This window comes from Anser brachyrhynchus (genome assembly GCF_964034855.1).
Source record: "Anser brachyrhynchus genome assembly, chromosome: Z".
NCBI lineage: Eukaryota > Metazoa > Chordata > Aves > Anseriformes > Anatidae > Anser > Anser brachyrhynchus.
In genome coordinates, this window is record NC_137697.1 from 40,375,348 (window position 1) to 40,389,547 (window position 14,200).

The 14,200-nt window shown below is 36.3% G+C and overlaps 3 protein-coding genes across 9 annotated transcripts in view; 2 read left to right on the forward strand and 1 right to left on the reverse strand.

The window, feature by feature from the left end:
- Window positions 1–14,200, forward strand: part of LRRC2 (leucine rich repeat containing 2) — a 165,368-nt gene that overhangs the window by 15,467 nt on the left and 135,701 nt on the right. The window lies entirely within an intron of this gene.
- The window catches only part of LOC308185432 (uncharacterized protein), a 42,350-nt gene that overhangs the window by 13,711 nt on the left and 14,439 nt on the right, over window positions 1–14,200 (forward strand). The window contains exons 2-3 of the mRNA XM_080573522.1: window positions 12,303–12,389; window positions 13,941–14,018. Coding sequence (XP_080429648.1) covers window positions 12,303–12,389; window positions 13,941–14,018 — 165 coding nt within the window. The remainder of the gene's footprint in view (window positions 1–12,302; window positions 12,390–13,940; window positions 14,019–14,200) is intronic.
- LOC308185438 (protein FAM240B-like) lies at window positions 198–11,561 on the reverse strand. Of its 6 annotated transcripts, none has more exons than XM_080573551.1 (4): window positions 11,346–11,561; window positions 4,405–4,547; window positions 2,984–3,081; window positions 198–2,278 (listed from the first exon to the last, which is right to left on the reverse strand). In XM_080573551.1, exons 2-3 carry the CDS (start codon window positions 4,542–4,544, stop codon window positions 3,003–3,005), a joined length of 219 nt encoding a protein of 72 aa, XP_080429677.1. In that variant the 5' UTR covers window positions 4,545–4,547; window positions 11,346–11,561; the 3' UTR covers window positions 198–2,278; window positions 2,984–3,002. The 6 variants fall into 6 exon arrangements, 2 of the variants coding, with proteins under 2 accessions (XP_080429677.1, XP_080429676.1); XM_080573550.1 differs by lacking the exon at window positions 198–2,278 and adding an exon at window positions 2,287–2,800; XR_013943364.1 differs by lacking the exons at window positions 4,405–4,547; window positions 11,346–11,561 and adding an exon at window positions 3,273–4,398.

Here is a 14,200-nt window from a genome sequence, read left to right on the forward strand (position 1 = left end):
ATTACAAATCACTCAAAAGCAAAGTGAAAATATGGATAGAAGAAAATCAAGAGAAATTAAGTGTTTCTTCAAGGAGCTGTTTTATAAATATTTGAAAAATAGTGAAAAGTGGTCTGAAGAGCATTTAAGCATCCACTGTAACCATAATGATTTTATTAATCTCAGATGATTTTATCCATTTTTAGCTTTTCTAATTATTTTCTTTTAGCTTTTTTTTTTTCTTTTCTTTTAGCTCTTTTTTTTTTTTTTTAGTTCTTTTCTACAGTTATGGTGAGGTTTCTCTACTCCTTATTTCTGAGTCTCACAGAAACTGCAGTTTACTTTACTTTTTTTTTTTTTTTGACTTTTAATTTCTTTTGTAACCCTCAGGATAAGTTAAAGATTTATAGGTTTGTGTTTTCAAATTCCTGGAGCCACTTACATCATAGAGTCTGCTCTAGCTTCTGATTAAGTTTTTTTCTTGACATTTAGATTTGAATTTTAATGTTATTGCACTTCTTCATTTTTGCTGATTAATTCTAGATTGCATTTGTTTCAGTGGGTATGTTTTCTTTTATATATATGTATATATACATATATAAGTATATAATTTTTATTGATAGTAATTTAAAACTCTCCAAAGTAAATACCCCTGCAAAAGTGATGGAGGTTGTATCTAAATGTATTGCTAACACCCAGATAAAGATTACATGGCCCTATCTCCTGAATCTAACACTGTGAAGCCTGAACCTGAAATAATTCATCTAGACACTAAAGGTGAAATTGTAAAGCTCAGGAGAAAAGTGGCTTAATTCTGGAAATATGTTCTTAGAACTCCTCCTGGCCTTGGGCTGGAAAAGATGTAGTCTGGACAAAATAAGTTCCATATTATCACTTTGAAAAGATGATTCTGGTGTCTTATTTCTTGATAGTACATATTCCAAAGAATATGTGACATAATCATATGAGATGTGCAATGAAGGACTGGGCAAGGAGGTAAGTGGGGCAGACTATGGTCTATAAAGTAATCTCTTCCTGGCAATTCTTCTTCTGGCTTCCCATAGATTTTCTTAATTTTGACTTACTTTATGAGAAAGAGGGGAGAAGGATCTGAACTGCGTGAGATGCAAAGAAAAAACTATTTCAGACTCCTTCATTTTTAAAATACACAAACTGTGATTTCTTCTGTTTTGTACATTGTGCTTTCACTTACACAATTAGTAAGGGGACAGAAAATGTTGTTCTCACCTCAGTTCCAGCTATAATTCCAATCAAAGTGGTATAAAAACAATTCTGCTGTGCACTGAAGTTCAGTAAGCGTAGAACACAGACAGACAATGGGAGAACTGTGATGTGTGAACTGGCATTTTTAAAGTAATCTAACTTTTACTAACACCTGTCATTAACCTGTGTATCTACATGGGGATTGTTCATCCCTCTACACTTATACTGTAAATATGCTGTTATCCTCTGGATTGGATAAGAATGTATATTTCCAGTTGCTTTAAAAATTGATTAAAAAAAAGGTCCAGCTAAGAATATGAGTTTAGCAGCTTTTTCAGCTGCCGGACAAACTCTGCTCTCCAGTTTGGTGATGTACCTGCTGATGTCTTCATTTCTGAGCACATGTTTCAAGGTCATCTTTTTTTCATGCTTTAATGGATTTCTCAGGCTTCCCAAATATTATTTACATGGCTAAATTCCCATAATAGATCTGATTTGACCTTGGGACACACAGAAGTAAATTTAAAAGGTGATGTATAAAGATGGAACAAATAACATTTGAATTTTTTGCTTTGCTTTTAAAAGAACATATGTTCTAAATAATTTAAAACCACAAACCTTTCCTCTGTTCTCTTCTTGTCCCCTGGCAATTCAAATCTTTACTGTGAAACAATGTAAATTACCAGAGAACTAGTGAAATGCTCATATAAGAGGGACTGAAAGGTTAAGCAATTGAGGAAATAGATTTTTAGAGTATTCAGAACTACCCATTTTTCTATATAATACCTCACACATTCTGGTAGCAACAAAGCAGTCACTCTAAAAAGGAAGCAGTTTTATTATAACAGCCTATTGATATGCGTTGATACTGTTGCAGGAAATGTCACATCTTCATAAAGCATTGGGAAGGGAACTAGAAACAGTTCTGACTAATGGCAAATCTGGAAGATGAAACTTGCTGCATTTCTGAATGTAGTGGTTGCGAAGGAATATTTACTGGGTCTCACCAGGTTAGAGCAAAAAGTGTGGTTGTCACTCATGATGACAGGCAGCTGTGAAGGTGCACCAGGTTGCTCTGTGGAAGAGATATCAGACCAGTTCTAGACAAGTTGGTTTGGGTACCAGAACTATCCCCCAAACTTCAAGTCATTTTGACTTTGCTGGTATAGCATCTCAAGTTAGATAATGTAGGTTAACAAATAAAGCAACTCTTGTTGGTATATCACAGAGTCTATTTCTCAGAATATTTATTAATGGCCTTACAGGTATTTAATACAGAAGCAAGAATATGTTACACCTAACAAATTGAACACTACTTGTGATCTTGTATGTGATAGCATTTTTACATATGTCCCCACTTCCTTAGTCTGAGAAGGGCTCTGCTGTATTTAAAGCACAAAAACAAAACCAGAAACACTCAACCAGTCATTAAAAAGAAAACCATTTCATTAAATTACCATCAGTTGAGAGAGAAAAATAAAATGTCCAGGAAATGCTTTTGCTGAACGCTATGTAGCTGAACTGTATTTTTCCCAAGCATCCACAGCTCAGTGAACCATGATTCGTTAGTCTTGAAGACTCCAGAGTGCTTCAATCTCTGTTTATCAAATAATGGGATGGATACATAATATTAAAAGCAGCAATACACATTTTACACATGAAGCTTCTAATAGACAGCTAATTATTTGTAGCTCATGTAAGCCACAAACTAAAATTGACTTGAGCTTTTGAATCACACCACCATGCTCTCCTACAAAACTATTTTCTTTTTTCCCCATACATGCAATGAATGTAGATCTTCAGCTAGATGGGTCTTCAGGTTGGGTCCTCAACATCTTTATCCGTTTTTCCAGCCTCTCCATCCATTCATTTCTGAGCCTAAAGACAGAAACTCTAGTCAGATTGTCCCATTTTTTTTTCACAGGGAGCAGATTTGTACTCTTCATCTTTCCCACTGATGCTATCATACCGATCTTTTCCCCAGTTGCCATGAAAACTGTTCTGCCCACGTAGAGAATTTTACTGGATGGAAGTTCAGGATTAGTTCTTAAATCTCAATGCTGGCTCACCTGATCGTTGTGGTTCATCTTCATATCCCGTGTCGTCCTCCCTCAAGTGCCTCTTTTTGCCGGAGTGACTTGTCATCTCCACTGGAGATTGCCTGCTGCCACCTGGTGGGTAGCATCACCCAACGTTTCCCCAGTTCCCCTCGGAAACACATTAGTAAAGAACTGTATAGAGGCTCCTGTGAACTATGCGGCTTAGAAATACTGCACGTGTTGAAACTGGTGATAGATCAGTTAACTACAGGTTAACTGACTGTTAGCTGATAGCTGGAAGTTTGTTTTATTTTCTGGTAGTATCTAGATACTACAGAAAACTGCCTTAAAAAGAAAAGGCAGAAATTTCACATCAGAGAAACTGAAATGTTAAAATTAGGATTTAAAAACAGGTAAAACTTGTTAGAGACTGACTGCAGTGTTCTTTCTTCCAGGGTTATTAATGCAAGTCCCGTATTTTGCTAAACATTAACTCAAAGAGAGGTATGAGGGGAATTTTGAATAAATGCTTTCTTTTTGAATGATCCCAAGTCAAAATACCCATCCTTGCATGTGACTTAACTCCAGGAGACTTCACGTGAAGTAAAACTGTACTGTTGATGTTGCAGCAGACTAGTCTTTCTTGATTTGTCTGATTTAGGCAATTATGACTAATTAAAATAAGTATAACTATGGATGACAGTTGTCTTGGTCAGATAGAACACTTGGACCATATGATTTGTTATGGACTGATCTTGTGCAAATTAAACCATCTGAATTAATGGAACCTATATTCTTGGCAAAGCCACAGAAAAAGAAAGGGAACCAGATACACATGTGCACTAGCCTTGCTCTGAAAAAAAACCTTGATGTTTAAGATAAGACAATACTGCTAGAAGTTTTCCTAATAACTTCAGAAAGTTCCACATTTTGGTCCCATTTAGTGAAGAAGAGTAAATTATTCTCTTATCCTCTGAAGACATAGCTAAAACTAATTGGCATTATCATGTCAATTTGGGAAACTTTATTATTTTCCAAAAATCTAAGGAAAATAAACATTACTTTCAGCTTTCATTGAATGATATTAATATAGGTACCACTTTTCTTTTAAAAAGAATTAGAATGGAAACTCAAATAATCCTTCCAAATGCAAACTACTTACTTTGTCAGGGCACTTCTTTGCTGACGTTCTTTTTCAATTTGCAGATACCGAGTTTGTTGTTCAATAGTCTTTTCCCAGAAGTTTCTCAGGTCACTGGTTTCACATCCCCTCACTTCGTGACGTATGTATTGACTGTTCATTTTCTGTGAAAGAGAAATGTGAAACACTTTTATTACAAGTTATTGGTCCCATGTATGTTTACATGGCTGAAGCACAGTGCTGATGTTTTGGACTTTCACAGAGTTAGGATCACACTGTTTTTTATGTAGGATAAGGATAACAGTAGACAATTTAAACTTCTTATTCCTAGCTCTGACACTTGCGGATATGCTGTTTACAGTGATTTGAATTCTTGCCTGTTAACCACAGATATTTCTCATCTCTGTCTGTCTGTGATCTTTAAATTTACAATGTGGGACAGTTCTGTTATTTTCTTTAGCTTAAAGATTAAGATACATTTCATAGTACTCAAAAATGAAAAGAAATACAAAAATTGTCACATCTAGTGGGATTTTTCTCACAGCTTTTCTGTTCATAACATGATGAAATAACCTTTGTAGATTAAACTTAAAACAATGAAGAAAAAGAACTCTGGTGATTTACTGTTAATGATTTTATTATTTACTGTAATTTTCTGGAGGAGAAGAGAAAATTTACATGCATAAATACATATGTACATATAGTTATAAGATGGTGACTTGCAAAATCCACTGTGTTTATTCAATACTTCACCCTCTTATGTAATTTTCAAAACTGAGCAATTTCATTTTGTGTGTTTACATACCTGTATCTATTCTGTTCTTCCTCCTTCATTTAATGTCATCTTAAAGATAAATTTGGAAGTAAATGTTACCCTACAAAAAGAATGTCTGTCTCAGGATGACTCCTTATGGGCTAACAGTCAAGATCTTTTATCTCACATTCCAGCCAGAAAAAAACATCATTACTTTCAAAATTTTAGTAAATATGTAATGAAAATACAGCTGCTGCTTTCCAAATTGCAGTGTGGTTTTCTATGAACATGGCACTAAAACATTTTCCAGGATGCTTTTTTTTTTTTTTTTTTTTAACCAAGTATTTAGGGGTCTCTCATGCATTGTTTGAATTCATGGCAATTATTTGCAATTTATTTTAATCAGAGCCATAGAGAGCTTGTAAACAAGCTCCTCAAGGCTAGCTTGGAAAAGCTTGAAGGAGCTGCTGCCATTCCCCTGCCAGCCATGGTAAGAAAAGCAAAATCGGGAGCCAGTAATCTTTACATAATTACATTTAGAGATTTGACTGTTTTATGATAAACTGTAAGACACATTATAAAGAAACTATGAGTGGAGAACAAAAGTAGCCTTTTGAAGAGGTTTATTTCTTTCTGAGATTTTCCTATGACTTCACTGTGGTTCCCTGTAAACCACCCATACATCAACATGTGTTCTCTGAATGATAGAACCTGTGCATCTGAGCCTGAGCATAAATAAGTAAATAAATTCAATTAAATTACTGAGCATTTTTTGCAGGTTTTAAGCAACTTATTGCTGGATGTATGTGTTAGCATCAGTCCATAATGTGAATTCCAAGTACAACTGAATATTTTCAGTTGTGTTAAGGGACAACCAATTCTGGGTCAAAAGTTCTTTTAATATAAGGATGTGTGTTCATAAGATATATGTATTCTATAAATCTGCACATATATATCATACAAAGCCAAACCCATTTTCCCAGATAGCAGTTACTACCCTCTCTAAGTGTGTACCTAGGGGTAATCTAGACAGTTACGAAGAAGCAATAGTGACAGCCATCTGAGTGAGACTAATGGACTTTTCAACACAGGACTTAATCTTTGAGAATAACAATATTTCTGAAGAACACCAGGCAAAATTCCCAGATCCTCATGCTCCAAAATAAACACTGCCAGGAAATAATCACCCCATGTTACTTTAATCAGAAGTGGTCCTAAAATATAATAAATTCTTGTTTCTGAATGTAAATTCCTGCTTACTGTGGATGTTTTTTTTTCTTTTTTTTTCTTTTTTTTCTTTTTCTCCATATATATGCGTGAACAGCTCTTCTGAATGAGTCATATTTCCAAACCACCATCACCATATATAATTGAGCCCACGTAAATACTTCCAGTATACACACAACCTTTACCAGTTTTAGAAGTTCTGCCTTCTGGTTTGATTGCATATATTCTTGATGCTGGCTTGAATATGTTTTTATATACATGTCTTTCTGTCACCCCTTTCCCCACAAAAAATAAAAAAAATCCCAAGGAAAAGTTTTAAACCCTGCAAAAGAGAGCTGCTCTTCATTGTTATTCAGCAATAACAGTACAATAAAATACATCAATACTCTTTTCTGTTTATGATCAGTGAAATTGTTTTTGCTCGCTCAGGCACATTAAGACCATTGTCCAAGCCTATACTTCTTTCCTAACACTTTATTTTGCATTAACAAACGGATACCTTAATTTGTTGAATTTTTCTCATACTCAGCCCTTGATCTTCCTCTTTGTTTTCTTTCCTCCAGACAGTGGACAACACTTGAATACTTATAAGCTGAAACTAGAATTTCTGCATCATCATTTTACTGATCCCTCCACATCGCAACACTAAATCCTTGATAAACACCAGTGTATCAATGCATCACAATTCTTATCACTCAGCTGTAGAATCATTCTACCCTAAACTACCTTTTACTTCAAACCTGCTATTTAAGTCCATTCATTCAGTGATTGCAAGAACTCCTCAACAACTCTGCTAAAATAACCTCCTTGGTTTCCTTTGCCTTTATGCATCATGAACATAGACATTAGAATTCAACTCTGTCCAGCCTTTCATTTCAATGCTGTTGTCATAAGCCTTCAAGATTGTGTGGGAAACCAGTGATATCAAACCTAGTCTACCTGTATTTCACTTCTCTCAAGATACAGTTTCTGTGCTAACATCTTTTGCCAGTGATGAAAACTCTCTATTTTCTTCTCCTTCTCCATTTTTTATTTCCGGAGGAAAGTACCAGGACTTAAGCCTGTATTGTGGCTTCACACCAGCAATTATCAACTGGGTACAGTTTATTTTCATGGCTTGGACCTTTTTCAAAGTGGAAAATGAAAGGGACCTTGTTTAGCAGAGAACGAGAAGATTGAGAAAGACATCATGGAAGCAGCCTCCAAAGCATCCTGAATAAATAATCCGTATGTATGCTATAACAAATTGGCAGAAATACACTGTTAAATCACATAGGCTGTTCCAATAGCCCGTTTATAGATCTTTCAGTTAGGCCTGACTTAAACTAGTGTGCAACAGCTAGGACTAAACTAAGCTTTATTCAAGTCTCTAGTGACAACCCTTCCATATGACAATAATGAGAGACTCTCCTCTGTAATCATCTTTGACAGAGCACTGGTTGTTATCTAGCCGAACAAATGCAGTTGTTCTCAGGTGAAAGGAATAGCTAGATAAATTCTAGGAAGGCTTTATCTTATACAAGATGGACATGATTATTTATTTTTAGGTTTAATCATTTTAGAACAGGTTGATAATATTTAGACTCAATTTGTTAAAGGAAATCTTACAAAGGTAGGGAAACAGTGATACCGGCACTGTTATCTGGAACTGAAAAAATGTATTGGTAGAACAAAGAGAGGAAAGTAAGATCAATTCAGTGTGACATCTTGACTCTTTTGTAAGTAAAAGAAATCAATAGATTGAAGCTGGAACTTACTGGTTCTATGAGAAGCCATTACACCAAGATGTACACATTGTTTTTTGAAGAGAATTGGAAGTTGCTTATCTAGAAAACAGTATGTAAAGAAACGAGTGGTATTTTTTTTCTTTCTTTCTTTCATTTGTTTCCCTATAGTAGACCATAAATTGTTATTTGAAATGTAAGATTGGTTTGTTTGTTTGTTTGCTTGTTTTTGTTGATTTTTTTTTCAATTTACAAAACATCTGCATGAATCATGAAAGCTATTCTTATCCTTGTCTTGTGTATGGCATAACACAATCACTCAGAGTTTTGAAGGTGCTATGCATCTTTGTAGAAATAATCCTATATTTTATCCATCTACATTTTCATGGACCTTGCTCAGTGACAGTGTTCTTTATATACAAGCATTGGTGACTGTCTTTATTATATACAGACATTGGATTAATCAAAAACTGCATGAGGTACAGGAGAGTAGAATCTGTGTATGCTAATGCTGATGTTTGACTTTAAAACAATAAGAAATTGGCTTTGAGTTTAGAAAATGGGACTTGAAATTGCAGACATGATTTCCTTCTTTTGCCTTGGATCTTGGGTATATCATTTATCTTCTGCTACTGCAGCTGGCAGCAATTCACATCTCAAAGGACGAACAGAGGTTTGCTTTCAGATAGAGCCTGACTGAGGAAGCACACCAGTTTCAAATTTAACTTAGATCTTGAGAGTCTGAAGGACTCTTTAGGGACAGAAGAAAGTAGATCAATCCCCTGTACCCCTCTGTTTGTGTGGCAGTTCGCATAATGCAGCCTGCCTCATGAGTGTTGTGCAGGAATGAGACAGTATGTTGGGAGGGCAGAGGCTGCATGCCTGCACAGGCCAGGACGTGGCACCTCAAAAAAAAAAAAAAACAAAAAAAAAAGCAAAAGGGTCTAGCAAGGTTGGCTAGAAAAAGCAAAAGGGTCTAGCAAGGCTGGCTAGACAGGGTCAGCAATGAACCTGTGGGATTTCTGGTGCACACAAGGCCCTGAAACCAGCCTAGTCTCTTTTGAAAATGCTGCAGTGTGTTGCATCAGCAAAAATATATGGCTTGCATATGTGCAACACTATGCTATTTCCATTTATACTTCAGCCTTATAGGTTATCAATCTATGCTTTTCTTTCTGACGAGTGAAGTATGGAGTTTGCAATGAAATAAGTGAATTCTAGACAAATGATTTATTCTACCGTCTGTCTTTCCTATTTTTACAGACCTTGAAGCACTCTGTGTTACCAGGACGTGCTCAGTCAGGAGGTCTTTTTCTGTCTGAAAGCTCCAATCAAATTAATTGGACTTTTGCATGTGATGGGAGTTTTTCCCGTATGAAAATGGCAACCACATTGACCTGTCTTAGTAATACTAATAAGAGTTATCTGAATACATGAGTTACAGCAGGTGTGCATCTAGCAAATCAGTTCTGGAATATCCAAATCAAAATGTTTGCAGGTAGGCAACCATGCAGTAGTCTCATTTCAGCCATTCTCCTTGTTCCTGATTACTAGAGGGTTTTTTTTGTTTGTTTTGTTTTGTTTTGTTTTGTTTTTTTACTTTAAGGTTCTGGCCCTGTTTTGCAGCTTTGGAGAACAACTTTCTTGAAATGTATTGAGCTTTACCAAATTTGGACCTTTTCTCATATAAAACTTTTACAAAAATCAAACATGAAAAAGACATGATTCTTGGTGGCTGTATTCTGTCTTCATACTATACTGCTACAGAGACAGTATCAATGCCTTTGAACACAACACACAAAGTATTTTCTTCTGTCCTCTTCATCTGCTGGGTTCTCTTCATTGGTGTTCAGTCTTTCTTGGATATCAGATACATGAATGATTGAACTATTGAACTGGAGGGAACTCATTGTCTGCCTTGGTTTTCTGCACCTGAGGGCTCAGCAGTCCTCCAGCTGAGTGTCAAAATTCTTAAAGCCTTTTGAGCAAAACACTTGAGGAATCAACAGTTTTATTTCCCTCCAGGTAATCAATTCATCTGTTACTATCCTTGTTCTGTTTTTGTGCCCATTTATTTATTTAGCTATTCTCTGCCTTCATGTCTGTTGAGCTCCTCCTTCTGCCTCCCTTACCTTCTATGCCAATCCTCTGGTTTTCACAACCCAGCCTAATCTGGCTGCATCAAACCTCCTTTTCTGAACATCTTTCCAGGTCATTTTCTCAGCTCTGTTGTAGTCTCTGGGCTTTTTTTTTCTCCTTCTTGCTGGAGCTGCATTTCTCTGTGACTGTTCATACTGATCTCACCAACCTTCCCCATGAGCATCTTTTCAGCACCCCTCTGCTCCCCAGCTTCCCCCGCTCCCCGCATCTGGTTCTCCATGACGGCTGCCTGTGTTCCCACAAATTCTATCATCAGGACACAGACAGGGCTGTGATGACAGTTGCACAGAGCCAAGCGTTGAGTGAACAGCTTTCATAAGCATCATAAAATACAGAACATCCAAATGACTTTCATGAACTTTCTATAGATTTGTCCAGCTCTCATTGGCTTTTAATTTTCAACATTTAAAACATATTTAAAGAAGCTGTAGTTTGTTCACATGATCTAACATCTTTTCTAATCACTAGATTTTTCCCCTCTGACAGATACATTTGAAGCCTGATCCTATAAGTTGCTGAATTAATAAGATCAAGTATAAAACATAAATTAATATTTATTAGTAGCAGACCAAGGATCTTGAACGTGTCTTGTTTCAATGTTTGATTTTTGAGTACAGGAGGGCTTGATGATCTAGGATCAAAGAAGTGGATAAATCTTGCCTGGGGCTCATGTTATTCATTAGATCATTCAGTTCTGACAAAACATGCAAGAGAAACAGGTTCTGATTCATGCGAAAGTGTCTGCTGTTAAATTAAAAAGCCTCTCAGTAGCCGATCACTGTTAAAAATCTTTGCAAGAGGAGTGCATATGTAACCTTAGCTATCATTCAAGCCCATCAGTTGACAATGTACAGCTACATCTCCTGGTGTTTTATCCAGGGTTGTGGTATGGAAATTGCCTGTAAATATTTTTTCTGTATCAATGCTACTCAGCTTCCTTAGAATGCTGTTAAACTGGGCACTCTTCCCTGACATTTTCCTCATGCTCTCATCTTTCCTAGAATATACTTTTGTGAGAATTAAAGTTAGGGAACAAATGCATTTCTTGTTTACATTATTGTGAAAAAAATTGCTATTAAAAAAAAAAAAATACTTACCTCTGGAGTTGTACTCTTCCTGCAAATAAATCCTCTTTGTGACACAAACAAATGAGGAATATTACCACTGCAGCCCTGGCTTCTCCAGTGTCACAGGGCAGTAATGAAATGCATCCCTCGGTACTTTTTATTTGAAGTGGGGGTAACATAAATCCTTCATCATATCAAGGCTATTTTGAACAGAACCAGTAGTGAGATAAGATCATTTAATGAACTTTGCAGCCCCCTGCCTGAGATGACCATGAAACACAGGCCCCCCTTGAGAGCGTGCATCCCTCCCACACTGGCAGATACCTCAGGGAGCATGACTTGGCAAGTGCTGAGAATTATTCTTTAAAATGCATGCTAGTATTATCCATTTTAATATTCATCCTGTGAAGCTTGAAAAATTCCACTCTACTATCTTAGCTGTAATGAAGGTTGAAGTGGTGTGACAAATCACACTTGGTTTTGCATTACAGGGTGACTTACAGAAGTATGCAGTACTTTGGAGCTGTTAATCTAAGGATGTGTGCTTGATTATGACCTATCACACAATCTGTTCTCTTCAAGGCAATAGTCATAGGAATTGTCTGTTTGGTTAAAATTAGCTGACAGAATGCTTTAAACCAGCACTAGTTTTACCATTTGGAGTTGTTAAAACTCTACTAGAGATGAGAACTTCTATCATTAAATTTCATTTCCTGAGGAAAATATTTTGTAGATTTGGTTGATGACAGATGTGTGAGCTGATCTCAGTTTTCATTAAATCCATCTACATTGCTAATATACCATATGTGACTGCTGGCTTGAGTAGTATTTATAGCACTGCTGATTATTTTAACCTTCTTTTGTTGTCATTTTTCAGATCACAAGTAGCAAAAGCAGCAGCCATTAGATGGATGCTTTGTGTAGTTCATATTTCTTTTTTTTTTTTCTCTCCTTTTTCTTCTATTTATTTATTTATTTATTTTCCAGACAGCTTTACAGCAGAAAACCATGAGCAAAACCTGACAGCTGCAGCCTTCCTCTGTACAGGAAAATTCCAATTCATTCCAAGTACTGGTCAGTTTATTTAACTTGTTAAAGGCATATTAAAGTATGGATTTTCTTCAACATGTTGTCCCACTGCATATCATATGAAACCACAGAAATAAGCTCACTTGCCTGAACATATGATAGCAGCAAAGGTTTGTGCTCTCAGAGATTTTAATTCCAGATATATGCATTGCATTGAAGACAAACATGATTCTCTGAAAATCTAGAAAAATAGATCAGAATCTGGCTGGTTTTGGAAATCCCAAGCAAATAAAGTGTACTCGGTCAATATTAAAATAATCACTATTATGAGGACAGATGGGTACCTAGGCTGAATATAACAATGATGCTGAGCACCACGGTGCTGCAGAGCAGCATAATTTCTTCCCTGCAGTTTGTATCAGAACTTCAGTAACTTCACAATTTACAACAAATTAGTTTTATTTTGAATGTCAAATGTAGAAAACATCTTTCCTAAACCTTTGCAAGCATCTCCATTCAGGAGGTTACTTCAGTGTCCAGGCTTCATCAGACCAGAACATATATTTCTGGTCTGATATGTTCTAGATGTATTGATATTTCTGCATTTGTGCAGATTAGATGTTCTGGTGTGGTAGACATTGCACACACTCAGGTTATCTACAGCATATTAGATACACATTGCATACACACTGACTGTATTTACAATGAACAATACATCTGTATTCATGTGTCTTATGCAAGCTAAATGGGCACCCAGCATCCAGAAATCCTGGACAGAATTAGTACTCTGCTGGGCTACCCAGATCAGAAGAAATAATCAGGTGGAAGGTGACTGAAAAGACATACTTCACCCTCAAAAGCATTGCAGCTGTCATGTAGGCTTTTATGCAGTGAAAATTATTTATGAAATTTTCACTTGCACCTCAGTTTTTCTTTACTTCATAAACAAGTCTCCTCAAACCTGTTTAACATAACCTGCTTATATGACAGCACTCATCTGTAGTTTGCAAAAGTGCTTGTAAACCACTGTTTAATGTCATTAGCAGAGGCCTTAGAAAAATCTGTAAAATGACTGACAAAGTGCAAACCTCTGGAGCACCTGGGGTGTTACTTGTCTGTAGCAATCAAATTCTGCCTCTGTGTTCTTACTGTGCTGTTGTCTTGTGTGGGAGAGGTAGAAATAAAAGTAGAAGGAAACTCTTACTCTCACACAATTATATCTGGTACATTTTGGCCATAATTTGTCAGCCTGGTTTCTTCGTTGTCTTTTTTTTTTTTTTTTTTTTTTTTTTTTAAGACACGGTGCTAAAGAGGAGGAGGCAAAAGGAGAAGGCATTTCACATTTCACAAAATCTACAAGAACTTTCTATTTAAGTGAACTTCTCATAATCTTTTCTCTGTGATGTTAGAGAAAATAAATGCCAGAGAGGTAAGATTTTAAAGCACACACTGTACCATGTTGTTGAGGCAGTCTTTTTCTTTATTCACTGTGCATATAGTATTCACATCCTTCTCATTCTAGTTTGATTCAATGACTGTCAGAAAGTTGTGAGGAGGGATTTCTGTCACTAATGGATCTTGTCCTTCCTGGTCTAGGAGCAACACTGGCCAGAGTAGTTTTATTAACCCTCTCCAAGCTTCACAAATTCCTGAATGGAGCAGATAACTCAGAGGGTAGGTAAAAGTCTAATAAATTTAGGCTTATATTTTCCCATGATCATTAACTGTTTTAGATATTTCTGTAAATAGATGCGGTGTGAGTTTTTTAAAGTCTGTCCTTCAAAACCATTACAATGGGTCGTTCAGTGGGTCTAGTGAGTAAGGCATGGTGAGACAACAGGCAGGAGGTTTCTCTA